Below are 25,063 nucleotides of genomic sequence, written 5' to 3'. Positions count from 1 at the left end.
GCAACTAAGCCCGTGAGCCACAACTACTGAGCCTGTGCGTCTGGAGCCTGTGCTCCGCAACGGGAGAGGCCACGACAGTGAGAGGCACCCGCGCGCCACAACTGGAGAAAGCCCTCGCACAGAAACGAAGACCCAACACAGCCAAAATTTAATTAATTTTTTAAAAAGACACACGAGCACAAAAACAGAAAGATAGATCAGTGGAACAGGATAGAAAGCCCAGAGATAAACCCACGCACATATGGACACCTTATCTTTGATAAAGGAGGCAGGAATGTACAGTGGAGAAAGGACAGCCTCTTCAATAAATGGTGCTGGGAAAACTGGACAGGTACATGTAAAAGTATGAGATTAGATCACTCCCTAACACCATACACAAAAATAAGCTCAAAATGGATTAAAGACCTAAATGTAAGGCCAGAAACTATCAAACTCTTAGAAGAAAACATAGGAAGAACACTCTATGACATAAATCACAGCAAGATCCTTTCTGACCCACCTCCTAGAGTAATGGAAATAAAAACAAAAATAAACAAATGGGACCTAATGAAACTTCAAAGCTTTTGCACAGCAAAGGAAACCATAACCAAGACCAAAAGACAACCCTCAGAATGGGAGAAAACATTTGCAAATGAAGCAACTGACAAAGGATTAATCTCCAAAATTTACAAGCAGCTCATGCAGCTCAATAACAAAAAAACAAACAACCCCATCCAAAAATGGGCAGAAGACCTAAATAGACATTTCTCCAAAGAAGATATACAGAATGCCAACAAACACATGAAAGAATGCTCAACATCATTAATCATTAGAGAAATGCAAATCAAAACTACAATGAGATATCATCTCACACCAGTCAGAATGGCCATCATCAAAAAATCTAGAAACAATAAATGCTGGAGAGGGTGTGGAGAAAAGGGGACACTCTTGCACTGCTGGTGGGAATGTGAAATGGTTCAGCCACTATGGAGAACAGTATGGAGGTTCCTTAAAAAACTACAAATAGAATTACCATATGACCCAGCAATCCCACTACTGGGCATATACCCTGAGAAAACCAAAATTCAAAAAGAGTCATGTACCAAAATGTTCATTGCAGCTCTATTTACAATAGCCCAGAGATGGAAACAACCTAAGCGCCCATCATTGGATGAATGGATAAAGAAGATGTGGCACATATACACAATGGAATATTACTCAGCCTTAAAAAGAAATGAAATTGAGCTATTTGTAATGAGATGGATAGACCTAGAGTCTGTCATACAGAGTGAAGTAAGTCAGAAAGAAAAAGACAAATACCGTATGCTAACACATATATATGGAATTTAAGGGAAAAAAATGTCATGAAGAACCTAGGGGTAAGACAGGAATAAAGACGCAGACCTACTGGAGAACGGACTTGAGGATATGGGGAGGGGGAAGGGTGAGTTTTGACAGGGCGAGAGAGAGTCATGGACATATACACACTAACAAACGTAGTAAGGTAGATAGCTGGGGGGAAGCAGCCGCAAGGCACAGGGATATTAGCTCGGTGCTTTGTGACAGCCTGGAAGGGTGGGATGGGGAGAGTGGGAGGGAGGGAGACGCAAGAGGGAAGACATATGGGAACATATGTATATGTATAGCTGATTCACTTTGTTATAAAGCAGAAACTAACACACCATTGTAAAGCAATTATACCCCAATAAAGATGTTTAAAAAAAAAAAAAAAGGTTACAGAAAGGCCAAAAAAAAAAAAAAAAAGACACACGAATTAACCTGATAAATCATGTCACAGTCTTACATTATTTTTTGTCCCCCTTTGTTGATAATTCAAACAATATTGAATTTGATAATTCAAGGTCCTTGTTTTCTCAGGAAACATGGATGTGACTGACCCACACCTAATCAAATTGGACCCCTCACTTTATAGATTCCTTCCCAGAGACTATCATGAAAGACCTATAATGCAGGCATAAGATCAAGACTTCAAACTTCAGGTTGAAAGGTTATAAATATAATGTTGTCTTTTCAAAAGAACTCCAATAATTACATATTTATACAGAGAAGATACTGGCATACTTCTACATACGTCCTTCTTCTGGTACTACAAACATCACGTCATACGTTTTAACGTATTGTCACTTGCAATGATTCTGCAGCAAACAGTATCTCACATTAACCTTGGACAGATAAGACATTTATTCCTAGTATGGATTCTCTGATATGTTATCTGTTGTAAGAATTGCTCAAAAAATTTACCTAATTCAAAAAATTTACTTAATGTAAGGGAATCCTTACATTTGTAAGGATTCCCTCCCAGTATGAGTTCTTTGGTGGACCCTGAGGATGCACTGTTGGGTCAATTTCTTTCCATGTTCAGTAAATATCTATCGTTTCTGACCTGTATCAATGCTCGCATTACAACAAAGGTGTGGATAGCTGATGAAAATTTTTCCAACATTCATGACATTTGAAACGTTGCTCTTCAAAATACATTCTCTGTTTCAGAGCGTTGATCTTCAGGTACAAGCCTTAGCACACATACTGCTTTGTGTGCTTTCTCTCAAAGATATACATTGAGCAATCTAGTGCATTGTGAGGCCTGGATAAAGCCTCTGCTCATACATTTGAAGGGTTTCTTTTCAATGGACTGTCTGCAGTTAACTAATACTTGAAGTCAAGAAAAGGTTTTGTCATACTCATTTCATTTATAAGGTATTGCTCCAGTATGTCCCACCTTGTGATCTTTGGGTAAAAGCCTTGCCACACACATTACATTTGTGTCTTAACTACTGGATCACCAGGGATGTCCCTAAAGTGTCAATTTTGAATGAAGACCTTTCCACATATATCACATTAGTATGATTGCCCCTCTGTATTTATTACCTGATTTGTAGTACGGGTTGAGATTTCACGAAAGGCTTTCCAACACTCATTACCTTTTAGAGATTCTTCTGCATTATGAATTCTCTGATGAATTGCAAGGTCTGAATTTCAACTACAGACTTTGCCAAATTCATCACATTTATATTGAGCTGGCCAAAAAGTGCCTTCTGTTTTTAAGAAAAAATAAAAGACACATTTTTTTTTCATTTTCACCAAGAACTTTATTGAACAACATACACCCTTTTGTTCCACTACCTTCTGCCATTTTTCAGGAAACTTCGTAATTCCAACTTCCCAAAGCTTTTCATCTTTTTGAGCAAAGAACTGTGCCAGTTGCCTTTTACAGTCTTCCAGGGAATTGAAATTTTTTCCATTAAGAGAATTTTGTGAAGACCGAAATAAACAGAAATCCATGGCGCCATGGTGAATATGGCAGATGAATTAGAACTTCCCAGCCAAGCTGTAACAGTTTTTGCCTGGTCATCAAAGAAACACGTGGTCTTGCGTTATCCTGATGGAAGAGTATGCGTTTTCTGTTGACTAATTCCGGATGCTTTTCATGGAGTGCTGCTTTCAGTTGGTCTAACTGGGAGCAGTACTTGTTGGAATTAATCGTTTGGTTTTCTGGAAGGAGCTCAAAACAGAGGACTTCCAATCGCACTGTAGACACATCATCTTCTTTGGATGAAGACTAGCTGTCCGTGTGGTTGGTGGTGGTGCACTTCACATGCCCCACGATCACTTCCATTCCACATGATTGTACAGTATCCACTTCTTTTTTTTCTTTTTGTTTTTTTTGCGGTAGGCAGGCCTGTCACTATTGTGGCCTCTCCCGTTGCGGAGCACAGGCTCCAGACGTGCAGGCTCAGCGGCCATGGCTTACGGGCCCAGCCGCTCCGCGGCATGTGGGATCTTCCTGGACCGGGGCACGAACCCGTGTCCCCTGCATTGGCAGGCGGACGGACTCTCAACCACTGCGCCACCAGGGAAGCCCCCAGTATCCACTTTTCATCACCCATCACAATTTATTTTAAGAACAGAACTTTTTATTATGTTTAAGTAGAGAATCGCATGCAGATATACGGTCAAGGTTTTTTTTTTTTCACTTAACTTATGTGGAACCCAAGCATCAAAGCAATTCATATAACCAAGATGGTGCAAATGATTTTCAACGCTTGATTTGGGTATTTTGAGTATGTCGGCTATCTCCCACGTGGTATACCGTTGATTGTTCTCAATTCATGTCTCAATTTGATCACTATCAACTTCAAATGGTCTACCTGACCGTGGAGCATCACCCAGTGAGAAATCTCCAGCACGAAATTTCACAAACCACTTTTGACATGTTCGATCAGTCACAGCACCTTCTCCATACACTGCACAAATCTTTTTTTGCGTTTCAGTTGTCTTTTTACCTTTCTTGAAATAATGAAGAGTAATATGATGAAAATTGTTGCTTTTTTCCTTCCATCTTCAATATTAAAATGGCTCCACAAAAATTCACCAATTTTTATGTCTTTTTTTAAAATGCACGCTGATATCGCAGCTGTCACATAAAATCTAACAAAATTGTTTGAATGAAGTTAAAGACAACTAAGTGCTCCTAGAGCCACCTTACGGAAAAAACTGAACCTTCTGGGCAACCCAATATAATTTCTGTCCTGTATGGATTCTCAGGTGTTGAGTGAGGGCTGAGATGTGATAAAAGGTTTTGCCAAACTCATTACATTTGTATCAGCTCTCTCCGGTATGAATTTTTTGATGACTTACAAGGTGTGATTTTTCACTAAAGACCATGGCACACTCATCATGTTTGTAAGGATTCTCTCCAGTATGAATTGTCTGGTGTCTTATGAGGTGTGCTTTTCGACTAAAGAACTTATCACACCCGATACACTTGTAAGGTTTCTCTCCCGTATGAATTCTCTGATGTCTTGTTAGGTTACTTTTTCGACTAAAGAGCTTGCCACACTTAATACATTTGTAAGGTTTCTCTCCAGTATGAGTTCCCTTATGACTTTTAAGGTGTGCTTTTCGACTAAAAAACTTACCACACTCAATACATTTATAAGGTTTCTCCCCAGTACGATTTCTCTGATATCTTGCAAGTAATGAATTTTGAGGAAAGACATTTTCACACACATCACATTTATGTAATTTCTCTTCTGTATGGAGAAACTGATGTCTGCCAGGTTTTGAGCTATAATGAAAGATTTTCCCACACTCATTACATTTGTAAGGTTTCTCTCCAGTATGAACTCTCTGATGCTTTCCAAGGTTTGGCTTTTGAGAAAAGAACCTGCCACAGTCATTGCATTTGTAAGGTTTCTCTCCAGTATGAATTCTCTGATGACTTTCAAGATTTGAATTTCGATTGAAGACCCTGCTACACACATTACATTTGTAAGACTTCTCTTCATTATGAACTCTCTGATGCTTTGTAAGGTATGCCTTTTGATTAAAGAATTTGCCACACTCGTTACATTTATAGGGTTTCTCCCCATTATGATTTCTCCGACATCTTGCAAGGAATGAATTTCGAATAAAGACATTTTCACATACATCACATTTATGTAATTTCTCTTCTGTATGGAGAAACTGATGTCTTCCGAGTTCTGAGCTATAATGAAAGATTTTCCCACACTCGTTACATTTGTAAGGTTCCTCTCCAGTATGAGTTCTCTGATGACTTGCAAGGTATGAATTGTGAGTAAAGACTTTTTCACATACATCACATTTATGTACTTTCCCTCCTGTATGGAAGAGCTGATGTCTTTTGAGGTATGATCCCTGAAGGAAGGTTTTGCCACACAGATTACATTTGTTAGATCTTTCCCTGTGTGCTTCCTGTTCTTGTGTCACTACTGAAGGACGCATAAGACCACTCGCATGTGTACCAGAAATGTTGGTTTGCACACTGGAAGAAGTTCCTTCAAGTGGTGAAAATGAGGCACTACTCCCGATATCCTTGTCCACTTGAATAAATTCATTAATCTCCTCTTCACTTTTAAATATATGCAGTTCAACCCAAAAGCTTAACGCCAGCCTGTTTTCAATAGGCTTGATTCCTGCAACACTTCTACCATGTTCATCTCCCTTCTCAGTGAGATTTTCGTTATGGGTTATAGGTATTTGGTTGTAATTGCTTTCCTCATCTCTCTTCTGAGACACTAAGTCATACATATTTTCTTGAACGTCGCTGAGGTAAAAATGTTTCATTTCATTCCTTTCATGTCTTTCTGACATCACGGTTTGGAATACTTCTCCTCTATCAGTATTTGCTTTCAGTTGTAATATCTTGATCACATGCATGTAAGAGATATCTACAAGATATAAAGAACCGTAAGTATCCCATTCATTACAATTCATGAATAAATGTTTCAGGTTAAATAAGCCATACTAAACCAAATAATACTTCTATCAAGCAAAGTTATGAACCTCACCAACCATGATATTACAATTTGAAGAAACACAATAGGAATGATTCTTTACTAAAGCTAAAGTCATCAGAGGTAATTCCAGTAATTTTATGGGGCACTTTTAAACAACCTATGACAAAAATACTCACATTGGAAAAACTGCTGTTAGCTATCAAAGTGTAGTTTTCACCCATGATGCCAACCAAAGCACATACCAATTATCAGTAAACATACTGGTAACCTTTACTCGAGGAGAAAAGAATATTACACTATATGTGTGTGTGTGTGTGTGTGTGTGTGTGTGTGTGTGTGTGTATTTTCAGAATACTTATTATACATGAATAAATACTAAAGAACCAAAAATATATTGTAACAATAAATAAACCGAAACTAGCTTAACTAATGAATAATCTAAATGACTGCCACTTTAGAACTGGGAAACAAATATAACACAGAGAAAATGAAGAATTTGATAAATTTTTTTTGACCAGGCCCATGTGGCATGCAGGATCATAGTTCCCCGACCAGGGATCAAACCAGTGCCCCCCGAATTGGGAACAAGATGTCGTAACTGCTAGACAACCAGAGAAGTCCCAATAAAACATTTTTTTAAAACAACTAAATATTTCTAAAAACCTCCTATAAAACTATGTACCCATGAAGGAGCATAAAACATCTGTAAGATCACCATCTGGAAATCAAAATTAAATAAATTAATTATCAATAAATGAAACATTCTCCAGTTATATGAACAGCCAATAAATGAGCAACTCCCTACATATGCAGGCATCTTAAACATCCAGTTCATTGGCTCTGGTATACATGTAATCAAGAACGAGCAACTTGTAAATTTATTTAATTACGGTCAGATACAATATTGTCGGGAACAAATTGCAAAAATAAGGTATACAAGATATAATGCAGACAAAGAGATAGTATAATAAAAATAACAGAATAATAATGTATCTTTTCAACCAAAATAACTTTTGAGTTTTTACTATAAAAAATACACTATTCAAAGCTATCTAACAGTACTTATTCCTTTGAAAAGGCTTGAGGAAAATTATCCAGATTTTTCAAGGAAAGGAAGTAGACTCAAGAGGATTACGTACATGAACTCAATAGACAAAGAAACTACTGAGACAACCAGAATGTGCATCTGGACTTACAGTGTGAGAAAACATATTCTTAAGATGACCCTCAACCCAAGCAGCCCACCAGACCAAAGTACCAAGAGTGAAAAGTTCTGGCTGTTAGGAAAATATGCTCCTATTGACCATTTTTTACAGCATGTCAATGTGGAGAAATGTTTACATACATTCTGGGTATATCTGTAAAATCAGAATTCTTAGGTGTGATATTGTGATTTATTAAAAACACGGACTTGGTGATTCAGATGAGAAATTCATTACTGCCACTCACAACTTATCTGCCAAAACTGGTCCCTTGGCTTGCCTTGACGGAACGGGGCTGCGAAATTAGACAATGGGCAAAAAGAGTAAGAGACGTTTCACTAAAATCAATATACAGAATAAAAGTAGGGAAAAGAAAATATATTTAACATCACTAACCAGTGTGAGACCTCTGAGTTTTCTGTTTCCTCCATGTGAACCCCCGACTGCCTTCAGGGGTCATAAAAAAGGGAATGTCTCTACTACACTCTAGTGATATACATTAGGAACTTGTAATTGTCTGTGGGAACTGGCAAATGGGAACAAAGCTTTTCAGAAACATTCTGAGCTCACTAAGTGTGCACTGTCATTGAAACACAGCTGAATTGATGTTGCGATTCTAGGAGATGGTATGTCAGAATAAAAAACACATCTTAGAGACTGGCTGTGTCCCTCCCACCCAACACTCTTACACTACACTAAGCCCACAGTTCTAGCAACAGGAAGGCATCAGCAAAGTACTTTGCTGAGGCAAAAGAGTATGTAAGGGGAAAAGCAGTAAATGCTCAAATCTCAAACATGCAATGCTCTAGGGTAGAAACTAATCCAGTGGCAAAGACACAGAGGAAGGAAGAATAATTCTGAAAAATCAACGGAGTTTGTGGAGAAAAATTACAGTTCCTGAGGACCACAACAATCCCTGACTGGTACTACTATAATTTAACGTAATGCTCGCTGATGGTGGTTGTGGATGGTGGTTATCTATGAAGCATGTAATATGATATTAAATTTATCTATAACTTTTTTTTTTTTTTTTTTTTTTTTTTGCGGTACGCGAGCCTCTCACTGTTGTGGCCTCTCCCGTTGAGAAGCACAGGTTCCGGACGCGCAGGCTCAGCAGCCATGGCTCAGGGACCCAGCCGCTCTGCAGCATGTGGGATCTTCCCGGACTGGGGCACGAACCCGTGTCCTCTGCATCGGCAGGCGGACTCTCAACTACTGCACCACCAGGGAAGCCCCTATCTATAACTTTAAATCTAATTTGCCTGATATAAAAGAGCCCTGACACTATTTTCGTGGTAATAGAGTAATTGCTATAAAATGTCCATGATATAACGAAAATATTTTTCTAAATAACTCCTACAAAACTATGTGCCCATGAAGAAGCAGAAAACATTCTGAAATGTTATATCATCTGTAAATCAAAATTAAATATTAATGAAATATTCTCTAGTTATATTAACAGCCAAAGTCTGAGCATTTTAAGGATATAATTACATTAGTTAAGAATGTGAACACAAGAAAGAATGCTACTAAAATATTAACTATAAATATACTTTAAACAAAGAAATGTATTGGCTTTAGAATATCAAAAGTTCATGCTAACACTCCATGTGATCAAACATTAAAATTAGCCTACCCCTCAAATTACTAGAAATCATACCATTATATTTCTTAACATTAGCTTTGCAAGGAAAAAAATGAAACCAATGAGGAGTGATATCAGCCGGATAGCAGAAAAGTAAACAACAGGCACTCATTAACATATGTGGAACCCAAGTTTAAAACAATATATAAACATACAAGCCTTTGGGAAAACTCTGCAAAGGAGTTAACAAGCGATACCACCCAAGCAATTACCTATCCCGAAAACACTAAACCGAAAAGTGTAGCAAAGTTCATGACAATTTGCTGGCCTTCGACTCCCCACTCCTTTCTTAAATTGCATTGAGACTGAACTGGAGGAAGCCTCTCAATTTTCAGAGGTGCCCTCAGGAGGAATGATAATAAAAACCACAATGAGATATTACATCACGCCTCTTAGAATACCTCTCATTAAAAAGACCAGAGGTGACAACTGTTATTGAGAATGGGGATAAAATGGAATTCTAGTAACTTTGAGACATGGGTTTGTGGCATTCCTCAAAATCAGAAAAAAAAACCTGGAAAGACTTATCAGTCAGGCTCTGTTGATACTTTCTCACATCCATGATGACCACACCACTACATAGCTTGAAGTGATTTGTACATAGCAGAAAAACATTACAGGGCTTCCCTGGTGGCACAGTGGTTAAGAATCCACCTGCCAAAGCAGGGGACACGGGTTCGAGCCCTGGCCTGGGAAGATTCTTCATGCCACGGAGCAACTAAGCCTGTGTGCCACAACTACCTAGGCTGCACTCTAGAGCCCGTGAGCCACAACTACCGAGCCGACATGCCACAACTACTGAAGCCTGTGAGCCACAACTAAGGAAGCCTGCGCACCTAGAGCCTGTGCTCCGCAAAAAGAGAAGTCACCACAATGAGAAGCCCGCACACCACAACAAAGAGTAGCCCCCGCTCGCTGCAACTAGAGAAAAGCCCGTGCATAGCGATGAAGATCCAACACAGCCAAAAACAAATTTAAAAATTTTTTTAAAAAGAAATGGCTCAGGGATCTAAACAAGAAGAGAGAGATTGAGACAGATCAATGCAGGTTCTGAGGTGCCAGATGGAATCAAAGAGCAGCCAGTGTTTTCCCATCTTCTGATGAGGCTTCCTAAAAACATCAAATGGGGACGGAAGCAGGACATGTTCAGGGATTGGCGACTGGACTGACAACTGAGCACACAGCGGAACCACGCGCTGAAGGAGAGATGAAAGGGCAAGGGACCTCCATAAAACAGCCTGCCTCATGCTCCTCAACAACAAGCAACAGCAAGTTCACAGGAGCCAGATGGCGAGTGTCGTAGATCATGATAAAAATTGTGCTTTTGTGCCTGTTTGAGCAGCAGACCCACTGGAGGGTGAAAGAATACATTTTACATGCTGAAGGACAGAGCCCTGTAACTGTCTGACTAGGGCAGAGTTGCCACACACTATTAATAATGAGGCCTCCCTTCTGCCTTTCTGAGATCTGACCTGTGTTCACACTTTGATACATCCCCAAGCTGCACTGATGTCACTCCACAGCCCAGCATTCTGCTCGTGCTACAATATGGGTAGAATATTCAGACGATAAACAGAAATTCCTATACCTGAGAAAAAAGAAACATGGTTTGCTGTGGCTTTTCCAGAATCATGGTTCTTTATTCAGCTAAGGATTGTGGACACTACTGAGGGGTCTAGAAAAATATTTCACAAACTTACCCACTGCTAGCCTCCTTCTGAATACACAGGGAACAGTTAAAATGCAGAAATCCACTCCCTCTTGAGAGAACACTGGAATCACAACTAACTGCTGAACAGTCATCGACAGGAAGACACTGGAACTCACCAAAAAAAGATACCCCACGTCCAAAGACAAAGGAGAAGCCACCATGAGACAGTAGGAGGGGCGCAATCACAATAAAATCAAATCCCACAAACTGGAGAACACTTATACCACAGAAGTCCACCCACTGGAGTGAAGGTTCTGAGCCCCACATCAGGCTTCCCAACCTGGGGGTCCGGGAAAGGGAGGAAGAATTCCTAGAGAATCAGACTTTGAAGGCTAGCAGGATTTGACTGCAGGACTTTGACAGGACTGGGGGAAACAGAGACTCCACTCTTGGAGGGCACACATAAAGCAGTGTGTGTATCGGGACCCAGGGGAAGGAGCAGTGACCCCATAGGAGACTGAACCAGACGTACCTCCTAGTGTTGGGGGATCTCCTGGAGAGACGGGGGGTGGCTTTGGCTCACCATGAGGACAAGGACACTGGCAGCAGAAGTTCTGGGAAGTACTCCTTGGCGTGAGCCCTCCCAGAGTCCACCATTAGCCCCACCAAAGAGCCTGGGTAGGCTCCAGTGTTGGGTCACCTCAGGCCAAACAACCAACAGAGAGGGGACACAGCCCCATCCATGAGGAGACAAGCGGATTAAAGTTTTACTGAGCTCTGCCCACCAGGGCAACACCCAGCTCTACCCACCACCAGTCCCTCCCATCAGGAAACTTGCACAAGCCTCTCAGATAGCCTCATCCACCAGAGGGCAGACAGCAGAGGCAAGAAGAACTACAGTTCTGCAGCCTGTGGAAGGAAAACCACATTCACAGAAAGACAGACAAGATGAAAAGGCAGAGGGCTATGTACCAGATGAAGGAACAAGATAGAACCCCAGAAAAACAACTAAATGAAGTGGAAATAGGTAACCTTCCAGAAAAATAATTCAAAATAATGATAGTGAAGATGATCCAGGACCTTGGAAAAAGAATGGAGGCAAAGATCGAGAAGATGCAAGAAATGTTTAACAAAGACCTAGAAGAATTAAAGAACAAACAGATGAACAATACAATAATTGAAACGGAAAATACACTAGAAGGAATCAATAGCAGAATAACTGAGGCAGAAGAACGGATAAGTGACCTGGAAGACCGAAGGGTGGAATTCACTGCTGCACAACAGAATAAAGAAAAAAGAATGAAAAGAAATGAAGACAGCCTAAGAGACCTCTGGGACAACATTAAACACAACATTCGCATTATAGGGGTCACAGAACGAGAAGAGAGAGAGGACCTGAGAAAATATTTGAAGAGATTATAGTCGAAAACTTCCCTAACCTGGGAAAGGAAATTGCCACCCAAGTCCAGGAAGCACAGCGAGTCCCAAACAGGATAAACCCAAGGAGAAACATGCCGAGACACATAGCAATCAAATTGGCAAAAATTAAAGACAAAGAAAAATTATTGAAAGCAGCAAGGGAAAAATAACAAGTAACATACAAGGGAACTCCCATAAGGTTAACAGCTGATTTCTCAGCAGAAACTCTACAAGCCAGAAGGGAGTGGCATGACATATTTGAAGTGATGAAAGGGAAAAACCTAAAACCAAGATTACTCTACCCAGCAAGGATCTCATTCAGATTTGATGGAGAAATCAAACGCTTTACAGACAAGCAAAAGCTAAGAGAATTCAGCACCCCCAAACCAGCTCTACAACAAATGTGAGAGGAACTTCTCTAAGTGGGAAACACAAGAGAAGAACAGGACCTACAAAAACAAACCCAAAACGATTAAGAAAATGGTCACAGGAACATACATATCAATAATTACCTTAAACGTGAATGGATTAAATGCTCCAACCAAAAGACACAGGCTTGCTGAATGGATACAAAAACAAGACATATATACATGCTGCCTACAAGAGACTCACTTCAGACCTAGGGACACACACAGACTGAGAGTGAGGGGATGGAAAAAGATATTCCATGCAAATGGAAATCAAAAGAAAGCTGGAGTAGCAATACTCATATCAGATAAAATAGACTTTAAAGAATGTTACAAGAGACAAGAAAGGACATTACATAATGATCAAGGGATCAATCCAAGAAGAAGATGTAACAGTTATAAATATATATGCACCCAACATAGGAGCACCTCAATACATAAGGCAACTGCTAACAGCTATAAAAGAGGAAATCGACAGTGACACAATAATAGTGGGGGACTTTAACACCTCACTTACACCAATGGACAGATCATCCAAACAGAAAATAAAGAAGGAAACACAAGTTTTAAATGACACAATAGACCAGAGAGATTTAATTGATATTTATAGGACATTCCATCCAAAATCAGCAGATTACACTTCCTTCTCAAGAACGCATGGAACATTCTCCAGGATAGATCACATCTTTGGTCACAAATCAAGTCTCAGTAAATTTAAGAAAATTAAAATCATATCGAGCATCTTTTCTGACCACAATGCTATGAGATTGGAAATCAATTACAGGGAAAAAAAACATAAAAAACACAAACACATGGAGGCTAAACAATACATTACTAAATAACCAAGAGATCACTGAAGAAATCAAAGAGGAAATCAAAAAATACCTAGAGACAAATGAGAATGAAAACATGATGATCCAAAACCTATAGGATGGAGCAAAAGCAGTTCCAAGAAGGAAGTTTATAGCTATACAAGCCTACCTCAACAAACAAGAAAAATCTCAAATAAACAATCTAACCTTACACCTAAAAGAACTAGAGAAAGAAGAGCAAACAAAACCCAAAGTTAGCAGAAGGAAAGAAATCATAAAGATCAGAGCAGAAATAAATGAAATAGAAACAAAGAAAACAATAGCAAAGATCAATAAAACTAAAAGTTGGTTCCTTGAGAAGATAAACAAAGTTGATAAACCACTAGGCAGTCTCATCAAAAAAAAAAGGAAGAGGACTCAAATCAATAAAATTAGAAATAAAAAGGAGAAGTTACAAAAGACACCGCAGAAATACAAAGCATCCCAAGAAACTACTACAAGCAACTCTATGCCAATAAAATGGACAACCTGGAAGAAATGGACAAATTCTTAGAAAGGTATAACCTGCCAAGACTGAACCAGGGAGAAATAGACAATATGAACAGACCAATCACAAGTAATGAAATTGAAACTGTGATTAAAACTCTTCCAACAAATGAAAGTCCAGGACCAGATGGCTTCACAGGTGAATTCTAACAAACATTTAGAGAAGAGCCAACACCCACCCTTCTCAAACTCTTCCAAAAAATTGCAGAGGAAGGAACACTCCCAAACTCATTCTATGAGGCCACCATCACCCTGATACCCAAACCAAACAAAGATACTACAAAAGAAGAAAATTACAGACCAATATCACTGATGAACACAGATACAAAACTCCTCAACAAAATACTAGCAAACAGAATCCAGCAACACATTAAAAGGATCATACACCATGATCCAGTGGGATTTATCCCAGGGATGCAAGGATTCCTCAATATACGCAAATCAATCAATGTGATACACCATATTAACAAATTGAAGAATAAAAACCATACGACTGGGCTTCCCTGGTGGTGCAGTGGTTAAGAATCTGCCTGCCAATGCAGGGGACACAGGTTCGAGCCCTGGTCTGGGAAGATCCCACATGCTGCAGAGCAACTAAGCTCATGTGCCACAACTACTGAGCCTGCGCTGTAGAGCCTGTGAGCCACAACTACTGAGCCCGTGTGCCACAACTACTGAAGCCCGCACGCCTAGAGCCCGTGCTCCACAACAAAAGAAGCCACCATAATGAAGCCTGTGCACCACAATCAAGAGTAGCCCCTGCTCGCCGCAACCAGAGAAAGCCCACGCACAGCAATAAAGATCCAACACAGCCAAAAATAAATACAAATAAAATAAATTAAAGAAAAAAAACCCACAGGATCATCTCAATCAATGCAGAAAAAGCTTTTGACAAAATTCAACACCCATTTATGATAAAAACTCTCCAGAAAGCGGGCACAGAGGGAACCTACCTCAACATAATAAAGGCCATATACGACAAAGCCACAGCAAACATCATTCTCAATGGTGAAAAACTGAAAGCATTTCCTCTAAGATCAGGAAAAAGACAAGGATGTCCACCGTCACCGCTACTATTCAACATAGTTTTGGAACTCCTAGCCTCGGCAATTAAAGAAGAAAAAGAAATAAAAGGAATCCAAATTGGAAAAGAAGAAGTAAAACTATCACTGTTTGCAGATGACATGATACTATACATAGAGAATCCTAAAGATGCCACCAGAAAACTAATAGAGCTAATCAATGAATTTGGTAAAGTTGCATGATACAAAATTAATGCACAGAAATCTCTTGCATTCCTATACACTAATGATGAAACATCTGAAAGAGAAATTAAGGAAACACTCCCATTTACCATTGCAACAAAAAGAATAAAATACCTAGGAATAAACCTACCTAGGGAGACAAAAGACCTGTATACAGAAAACTATAAGACACTGATGAAAGAAATTAAAGATGATGCCAACAGATGGAGAGATATACCATGTTCTTGGACTGGAAAACTCAATACTGTGAAAATGATTATACTACCCAAAGCAATTTGCAGATTGAATGCAATCCCTATCAAATTACCAATGGCATTTTTTACGGAACTAGAACAAATCATCTTATAATTTGTATGGAGACACAAAAGACCCTGAATAGCCAAAGCAGTATTGACGGAAAAAATCAGAGCTGGAGGAATCAGACTCCCTGACTTCAGACTATACTACAAAGCTACAGTAATCAAGATAATATGGTACTGGCACAAAAACAGAAATACAGATCAATGGAACAAGATAGAAAGCCCAGAGGTAAACCCACGCACCTATGGTCAACTAATCTATGACAAAGGAGGCAAGGATATACAATGGAGAAAACACAGTCTCTTCAATAAGTGGTGCTGGGAAAACTGGACAGCTACACGTAAAAGAATGAAATTAGAACACTCCCGAACACCATACACAAAAATAAACTCAAAATGTATTCAAAACCTAAATGTAAGACCGGACACTATAAAACTCTTAGAGGAAAACATAGGAAGAACACTCTTTGACATAAATCCCAGCAAGGTCTTTTTTGATCCACCTCCTACAGAAATGGAAATAAGAACAAAAATAAACAAATGGGACCTAATGAAACAAGCTTTTGCACAGCAAAACAAACCATAAACAAGACAACCCTCAAAATGGGAGAAAATATTTGCAAATGAATCAACAGACAAAGGATTAATCTCCAAAATATATAAACAGCTCATGCAGCTCAATATTCAAAAAACAAACAGCCCAATCCAAAAATGGGCAGAAGACCTAAATAGACATTTCTCCAAAGAAGACATACAGATGGCCAAGAAGCACATGAAAAGCTGCTCAACATCACTAATTATTAGAGAAATGCAAATCAAAACTACAATGAGGTATCACCTCACACCAGTTAGAATGGGCTTCATCAGAAAAGCTACAAACAACAAACGCTGGAGAGGGTGTGGAGAAAAGGCAACCCTCTTGCACACTTGGTGGGAATTTAAATTGATACAGCCACTATGGAGAACAGTACGGAGGTTCCTTAAAAAACTAGAAGTAGAATTACCATATAACTCAGCAATCCCACTACTGGGCATATACCCAGAGAAAACCATAATTCAAAAAGACACATGCACCCCAATGTTCATTGCAGCACTATTTTCAATAGCCAGATCATGGAAGCAACCTAAATGCCCATTGACAGACAAATGGATAAAGAAGATGTGGTACATATATACAATGGAATATTACTCAGCCATAAAAAGGAACGAAATTGGGTCATTTGTATAGCTGTGGATGGATCTAGAGACTGTCATACAGAGTGAAGTAGATCAGAAAGAGTAAAACAAATATCGTATATTAACGCATATATCTGGAACCTAGAAAAATGGTACAGATGAACTGGTTTGCAGGACAGAAATTGAGACACAGATGTAGAGAAGAAACGTATGGACACCAAGGGGGGAAAGCGGCGGGGGGTAGGGGTGGTGATGTTATGAATTAGGAGATTGGGATTGACATGTATACACTGATGTGTATAAAATGGATGACTAATAAGAACCTGCTGTATAAAAAAATAAATAAAATTAAATTAAAAAAAAAAAGAAAACGCAGAAATGCAGCTCACTTACTACAACTCCTATCTCAAAAATATATGGGTAGGAAACATGAAAGTGGGTATGTCCAAAATTTCAGATGAACTTTGTAAATATGTAAGCTCTAAAACATCTCCTAATGTATCATGAAGTGGGCAGATCATCTGAGGAAACTTAGGTTTAAACTGATGCCAGGACTTCCCTGGCGGTCTAGTGGTTAAGACACTGTGCTTCCAATGCAGGGTTGCAGGGTCGCGGGTTTGAGGCCTGGTCGGGGAACTAAGATCACACATGCTGTGCTGTGCAGTGAGGCCATAAAGTAAATAACTAAATAAAAATTTAAACTCCTGATGCTGTATCCTGAAGGTTTTAGTATCTCGGTCAGCAGGCATTTTAGATCAGTCAAGAAAAACAGGTGCTCCCAAGTGGCACAGAAGGGGAAATGCAAAGATATCCAAGGGCAGATAGCAACATCTAGAGGGAAATTATCCTCACCCACGGAGATCAGGTTCCTGTAGTTCTCCAACATCACATCCCTGTATAAGGCCCTCTGGGCAGGGTCCAGGCATTCCCACTCCTCCTCAGTGAATTCTATGGCCACATCCTTGAATGTTAACGGTCCCTGAAATGAAAACACATTTCACAAGGGGCCCTGAGGAGAGTTCTCATTTTCACACCAAATGACAAGGGTAAGGATCAATTCCGTTGAAGTATGTATTCTGACAGATCTATGTAAAGGGAGTCAGAGCAAATTGTACATCTCTAAGTTTTATTTCTTATGCTTTCTCATAAAATTATGATATTTTACAATTAATGTGGATTTTTCATATTTGTGGACAATACATGAAATATAATACATACAAATAAAACTCAATAATTCATTGTCTATGCAGAAGCATTACACATTATGTTTTAAACACTAAGTGAGGGCTTCCCTGGTGGCGCAGTGGTTGAGAGTCCACCTGCCGATGCAGGGGACACGGGTTCGTGCCCCGGTCCGGGAAGATCCCACATGCCGCAGGGCAGCTGGGCCCGTGAACCATGGCCGCTGAGCCTGCGCGTCTGGAGCCTGTGCTCCGCAACGGGAGAGGCCACAACAGTGAGAGGCCCGCGTACCGCAAAAAAAAAAAAAACAAAAACAAAAAAAACCACTAAGTGATATTCAATATCTAGATGAGTTACGGGTATGAACTGTGAGTTCAGAAATGACAAAGGCCACAGTGGCTTTAAACAAAAGTCACAATGAGGGGTGTTGTCTCAGGACATATTTTTGCTTTTTTTTTTTATACTCATTTTTATTCATTTGAATATCAGAATTTTTGGTGAGATGAAAAAGTATCAACTCTACTAAGTGGTACTAACATGAAACAAACAGAATACTTTAAGGGCAATCTCAATAAAATAATTATATTCAAAAATATACATACCATTTTTCTCCATTTAAACATACATAAGCAGGCATTAACAAAAGCCATAAAATGTTTGTTTTCCCTACTAATAAAACATTGATGCAACATTATAAATTTTATTAGTATTATGCATAATTTCCACAGATTAAGAAACAAATTATCACAAAAATAAAGTTAACAATTCCTGGAGAATTAAAAGTCATGACAAATAAGAATATGGAAAAAATATATTGTAATTAAGCAAGAACACTTCACCAAATGATACAATAAGAAGAAAATAAGAAGGACACACTCAGGACTTCCCTGGTGGTCCAGTGGTTAAGACTCCATGCTTCCACTGCACCGGGCATGGGTTGGATCCGGGGTCGGGGAACTAAGATCCCACATGCCACGAGGTGCGGCCAAAAAAATTTTTTTTAATTAAAAAACAAAAGAAGAAGAAGGAAACAGTGCATTCTCTCTGAAGTTACAGTGGAGTGAAGGGCGCTGGCGAGGGCTCCTGCCTTTCATCACTGTACAGTGTGCCTGAGCAGGGACCACTAGAGGAAGTAACAGGAGGAAAACAGGGAACGAGAGCGAGAGACACACAGAGAGTGCGTCAGAGCTGCAACTGTGAACATTCACAAATCTAAGGACATGGGAAGGTGAAAAGTGAAAGGAAAAAAAAATTCCATCCTAATGACAGCAGGGGTGACTACATTATATCAGACAAAATAAAATAAGTACACAAACACGAGACAAAATACATTATATAACAGTAAAGGGGTAAAATTACCAAAAGCTAGAACAATTATAAATATGTATACATCTAACATCATTGCTCGCCCTAAAATGAAGCAAATCTTAACAGAAATAGAGAGAGAAATAGACAGCACAATATTAGTATCAGATTTCAATATCCTGGGTTTACCTACACATTATAGGTAAACAAAAAGAAGTTGTAAAAAAAAAAAAAAAAAAAAAAAAAAAAAAAGAAGTTGTAGGAAACAAAAAGAAGATCAATAAGGAAACAGAGGACTTGAAAAACACTACAGTACAACTGTACCTAACAGACATGTACAGAACACTCCACCCAACAACAGCAGCAGAAAACACAGCCTTCTCCAACATGCATAAAACATTCTCCAGGACAGACAGTATCTTCTCTAAACACAAGGAAATAAAATTACAAATAGAAAGTAGAAGCAAAACAGGAAAATCTGCCAAATGTGGAAATTACACAGCTCATTCTTAAAGAAGCAATCACCAAAGAAGAAATCACAAGGAAAATGTAAGAATACTTGAATGAAAACAAAGACTACGTACGAAAATTTCTAACAGTGAAAGCGGTACTAAAGGGGAAGTCCACACTGCTAAATGATTACAACAAAAAGGAGAAAGATGCACATTCCACGCTACTGTTCAAGAAACTACTGAACGTCCCAGACAGAGCCATTGGACACCAAGAAAAAATTGAAAGTTATCCAAACTGAAAAAGAAGTAAAATTATCTTATTTTTAGGTGACAAGTTTTATGTGTAGAAATCAAAAAGATTCCAAGAGAAAGCTACTACTCCAAAGAGCAACGTTAGAAAAGTTGCAGCATAAAAAATGAGCACGCAGAAATCAGTTGCATGGGCTTCCCTGGTGGCACAGTGCTTGAGAGTTCGCCTGCCGATGCAGGGGACACGGGTTCGTGCCCCGGTCCGGGAGGATCCCACATGCTGCGGAGCGGCTGGGCCCGTGAGCCATGGCCGCTGAGCCTGCACGTCCGGAGCCTGTGCTCCGCAAAGGGAGAGGCCACAACAGTGAGAGGCCCGCGTACCACAAAAAAAAAAAAAAAAAAAAAAAACACTTCTGTGTGTAAAAGAATATAATACACAGAGTAAAAAGACAACTTCTGGGCTTCCCTGGTGGCGCAGTGGTTGAGAATCTGCCTGCTAATGCAGGGGACACGGGTTCGAGCCCTGGTCTGGGAGGATCCCACATGCCGCGGAGCAACTAGGCCCGTGAGCCACAACTACTAAGCCTGCGCGTCTGGAGCCTGTGCTCCGCAAGGAGAGGCCGCGATACTGAGAGGCACGCGCACCGCGATGAAGACCGGCCCCCGCTTGCCGCAACTACAGAAAGCCCTCGCACAGAAACGAAGACCCAACACAGCAAAAATTAATTAACTCCTACCCCCAACATCTTCTTTAAAAAAAAAAAAAAAGACAACTTCTGAGGAATGGAGTGATGAAAGTGACTTAAAGAATTTCCAACTGTCAGAAGTTTAGGTTGATTTCACAGTTTAAATTCAATGAAGCAATAAAACACCCATTATCACTGAAGTTTGCTTCTGAATTTCCATTCTATTTCCTTCTCAATCATTAGGATTAGAACAAAGTGACTCCGTCATTTAGCTTCAATTGCCTTGGAAAATGTCAGAAAAAATTTCCACTTACTGGTCTGTCTTTCAGATTTTACCCCACCTTTGTGCATATTAATATGTGACTTCCATGTGCAGCTTCTTTATCCTGGTTTACAGAGAGCAGACAGTGCATCCTGATGGGGCCCTAAGCGATCCCTGCTGCCCAACAGCATTGACACCACGTCTCTAATCCATGAGTGTGAAGCCCTGCCCAGGACTACACCCAGTGGAGCCTCTTCACAAGTTCCAGGTCACTGGGTCATGGGGAGATGGGATCTAAGTGGAGATGACAGGCCCTGAGGGAAGGACCTGGGTGGGTGTAAATGTACAGGTGTCAGGCGGGATACTTCAGAGTCAGACAAGTTTACCGAGTCCAAATAAGGGCATCTGAGGAAGAACAGACAGAAAAATCAACTGAGAATATGACATTACCTGAGAAAGAGCCATTTCTGACTCCTTTTCTTTCCTCTCTTTCCTCTTCTGGGCTTCTTCCTCAGACAATCTGAGTCTTTAGAGGTCGATCTTCAAAGCTGGAAACAGGCTGCTTAATGCTTAGAATCAACACACCCCTTCCTGAGTCACCACCACACACACAGGGAAGCCCTCAGCATGTGGAACAGATGGTCCTCTGCTGCCACTGTCCCAGGAGGGACTCAGGACAGTAACTCGCACACACAGACACAGCCAGTGAGTTTTCCAACCCTTTCTTCAGATCTCGCTCCCCTCCTGGTGAGGCCCTCACGTACCCAGCAGCAGCGGGCACCTCAGCTGGACCCGACGATCCCCTTCAGGTCACAGACCAGCCCTGATCCATCCCCAGGCAGAGCAGAGCCCTCACCCTCAGCCCAGATCTCAGCCCTCAGGAACGGGGGGACCCAGAGTCCTGATGTTCAATGACGGATCCAGACTGCAATCACTTCGGGCACGTTAAGTACTACTGAGTCTGCACACCACACTGATGATAGGAAGGGAAATCTCTAGTCGGGGGTAGAAAACACCCATATGCAAAATGCCTCATCAATCTAATGTGACGTCTGGATTGAGCACCACTGACAGGACGCAAGCCCAGCACACCTCCCACTTTCTTTTTCTTTTCCAGATTTATAGATATATAACCGATGAATAAAAATTCTGTACATATGAGGAATACACTGTGACTGCATCCAGTTTCCCCCTTCTATCTGCACTACTGTGTGCTTCCATTTCATTCTGTCTGGTCTCCCTGTTTCTTTCTCTTTCTCTTCCCTCCACTTTCCTGCTGTTCCTGCCCTCCTCTCTATTTCTTTTCTCACACCTGTCCTGCCCCACTCTGCAACCTGTTTCCCCTCTTGATGTTCTCTCTCTCCACCCTCCCTGATTGTCCTAAATCTCTATGTATTTCTGCCTCTTTCTTCCCTTTTCTGTGCTCCCTCTCTGCCCTCCAGGTTACACCCCTTCTATCCCTGTTACTCTCCCTTCCTCCCCACTCTCTGGCATGGCAAGTGGCTGTGCTTCCTTCCAGCTCTCCCTCTTCTTCTGCTCTTCTTATCATCCCTTGTCCTCATACTCTCCCAGCACCATAATGCTACGAAGGCCATGGGTCCACATTTTATCCTCTCTCCGACTCTCTGTGTGAAGGGCCTCACCACTGTTAGCCGCCCGCTACAGGTGATCCAGAGCCCCTCTCTCTATGCTGCTCTATGTCAAACTCTGGACATCCAGCTTTTTATATACTTCTCTATTTCATTCACTTGCTCCTTTCAAGGCATAATCGCTTTTATTTCACAGTCTATTTACAAGTTGCTCAGCATCCTCTATGTTCCTATCGATGCTCCCTCATTCTTTTGCCTCAGTTGTTCTATTTCTCTCTCAGTCTCTCTGTCTCTGCTTCTCCTGGTCGCCTCGGCAACATATTTACAGGGATGGAGACTGAATGAGATGCCCGCCAACCGCAAGAGACCATTTTCCATCGGGTGGAATTTGAGATGATAGAACCATGGGTGTCACTAGGCTGGCCCAGGTCACCTCCCCCAACGCAGGGTGAGAGGAAGGGCTGACTACGAAAGGGAGGCCTGTGGAGCAGAAGGACAGACCCGAGGAGACGCGAGGGCAGAGGGGCTGGGAGGGAGGGAGTGGGTCTCAGGAGACGGGCGGGCTCCCCAGAATCCCAGGACCAGGAAGACACCTCTGCGGGGCGACCCGCCTGCCCTCCAGGGGCTGAGAGGGTGAGGCTGGGGGCTGGGGGCTGGGGGGGGCGGTGTGCGGCGTGCATCCACCTCGCGTAAGAGGACGTTACATGGAGGGGCGAGGGGGAGGGCGGAGGTACTAAAGGGTTTTAAACTGGAAAATGTCGCGAATGAAGGTGTCTACCTGGACCGAAGGCGGAAAAGCCAAGAGAACCGACCAGCCTCAGAACGAATTCAAACCCAAAGGAAAACATACCCGACCTGTATCGGCGACGTCTGGATTTACTTCGGGCGGAGGGCCGGGTGATGGGATTTTAGGTCTGAAGTGACTCCGAGACCCTGAGGATGGAGTAAGGGGGGACCACGTAGCACAGATTTACACTAGAAAAATTTACGCCCCGCAGAGCGATCGTCGTTCCGAGAGTTAAACTTCCGTTTCTGTAAGAAATTGCGCACGCGCAGACTTAGAGGCGGAACTTCCGGGAGCGCGGCCTGGGCTACAGATGAGAGGCTGCGGGAGGAGGGCCCTAACCCGCTCAGCCGGCGTCTGGAGGCGGGGCGGGTAACGGTACTTTCATGTACCATGAAAACGCTCGTCTTAAGTTCTTATCTGGAACAGGTTTAAGATAAGAGCTTTCAGTTGTGTCTGAAACTAAGATGTTTCCTCCTAAAAAAAAAAAAAAAAAAAAAAAAAAAGATGTTTCCTCCTGACAAGTTGAAAACGATTTCAATAAAAAGCGTGAGAGCAGGTTTCTCTCACGTCCCGCTCCTGCGGCTCAAGCAATTCAGTGGTTGGGAACGTGGGTCTCCAAGTGGTAGCTGTGGGGCGCTAGTTCCATCCCGGAACGCTTCCTGCAATTAGAATTAATTTAGGCAGTTCAAGGAAAGAAGAGCTGGACTTGGCTCTATATTACAAACTAGAACGGAAGATACAAAACTTTCCCTGTGTAGAATGGCCCATTCATGCTGACACCCTACCGAACAGTTTTTCCTTTCTGTTTCTCATTCTGCCAGGTGGCCGAATGAGGCCGAATGACAACACGTGTCAGTTCCAGAGGCTCAGGGACAAATCCCGGAGTCTTGAGACTGGAGGACTAAGCCGTGTGATAATTTCCGTCACTAACCATTGCTTTAAAAAGAGCAATACACTGTAAAAATTTTGTTGTAAATTGCATTGTTCATTTTTTTTCTTTTTTCCCCAAAGTGTTTTATTTGCCTCTTAAAACTTTTCCCCCCAGTTTTATTGAGATGTACTTGACATACATCACTGGATGAATTTAAGGTGTACAGCATAATGTTCTGACTTTCATATGTTGAAATAGTTATCAGTAAGTTTAGTAAGCATCCATCATCCCATATAGGTACCATATAAAAAGAGAAAGCCAAAAAAACGGAAAAAATTTTTTCCTTTTTATGAGAATGTCGACTGGAAAAATGCACAGCGCGAGAGGTGTGCGTTGTTTTATTTGGGGCAAAATGAGGACTATACCCCAGGAGACAGTCTCAGATAGCTCTGAGGAACTGGTCTGAAGAGGTAGGGGGAAAAAGTCACGATAACTGTTATTTTGGTGAAGGGGGATACATGCAATCAAGCACACATTTTTGCAGAATGTTGCTACCAGTCCTGTGGAGATTACTGCTAGTCATGAGGTGCAGATATCTCCATTAATGATTTAGTGCTTATCTAGATACGAGATTCAAGAATTTGGGCTCATAAAATCTTCTCCCGAAAATATCTAAATATCCCAAGGCCTGTTCTGACCGTTTTTACAGCGCACAGAGTGCTTCATTCCTGATCTCCACCCTAACATACTTTTAGGGTGTCTTGAAGGTCACCCACTGCACCAACTATTGATTAAGCCTGTAGAGTCAGATGGCAAGTTCCAAGTTTAGTTTGCAGCGCCCCCTCATGGCCATAAGTTCAAACCTGTTCGGGAGGCATTTCAGGACCATTTCATAGCATGGTGCTAGGAATGCTCATTCCTAGGTCGGGGAAGGATTTTTTTTTTTTTTTTTTTTGTGGTACGCGGGCCTCTCACTGTTGTGGCCTCTCCCTTTGCGG

At 41.1% G+C, this 25,063-nt stretch overlaps 2 protein-coding genes across 5 annotated transcripts in view; one reads left to right on the top strand and one right to left on the bottom strand.

Moving 5' to 3' along the window:
* Nucleotides 1–25,063, top strand: part of LOC116743779 (zinc finger protein 160-like) — a 334,519-nt gene that overhangs the window by 208,182 nt on the left and 101,274 nt on the right. The window lies entirely within an intron of this gene.
* LOC116743776 (zinc finger protein 160-like) lies at nucleotides 3,064–23,424 on the bottom strand. 4 transcript variants are annotated; one of them, XM_032612726.1, is made up of 4 exons: nucleotides 23,258–23,424; nucleotides 21,269–21,366; nucleotides 17,535–17,661; nucleotides 3,064–6,191 (listed from the first exon to the last, which is right to left on the bottom strand). In XM_032612726.1, exons 2-4 carry the CDS (start codon nucleotides 21,281–21,283, stop codon nucleotides 4,603–4,605), a joined length of 1,731 nt encoding a protein of 576 aa, XP_032468617.1. In that variant the 5' UTR covers nucleotides 21,284–21,366; nucleotides 23,258–23,424; the 3' UTR covers nucleotides 3,064–4,602. The 4 variants fall into 4 exon arrangements, with proteins under 4 accessions (XP_032468617.1, XP_032468616.1, XP_032468618.1 ...); XM_032612725.1 differs by lacking the exon at nucleotides 21,269–21,366 and adding an exon at nucleotides 20,898–21,223; XM_032612727.1 differs by lacking the exon at nucleotides 21,269–21,366 and adding an exon at nucleotides 20,871–21,223 and having other exon boundaries at nucleotides 23,263–23,424.

Source organism: Phocoena sinus, chromosome 19 (genome assembly GCF_008692025.1).
Source record: "Phocoena sinus isolate mPhoSin1 chromosome 19, mPhoSin1.pri, whole genome shotgun sequence".
Taxonomy (NCBI): Eukaryota; Metazoa; Chordata; class Mammalia; order Artiodactyla; family Phocoenidae; genus Phocoena; species Phocoena sinus.
Note: the sequence above shows the minus strand (reverse complement) of the source record. Positions and strands in the feature narration are given on the sequence as shown.

Bases quoted from the DNA above. Each gene is read 5' to 3' on its own strand.
- LOC116743776 (XM_032612725.1), bottom strand. From the start codon at position 20,969: ATGCACTGTCTGCTCTCTGTAAACCAGGATAAAGAAGCTGCACATGGA. The intron at 17,662-20,897 runs GTGGGGTAAAAT...TTTTCATTTCAG, and splicing joins ACATATTAATATGCACAAAG to GGACCGTTAACATTCAAGGA. The intron at 6,192-17,534 runs GTGAGGATAATT...TATATCTTGTAG, and splicing joins CAGGAACCTGATCTCCGTGG to ATATCTCTTACATGCATGTG.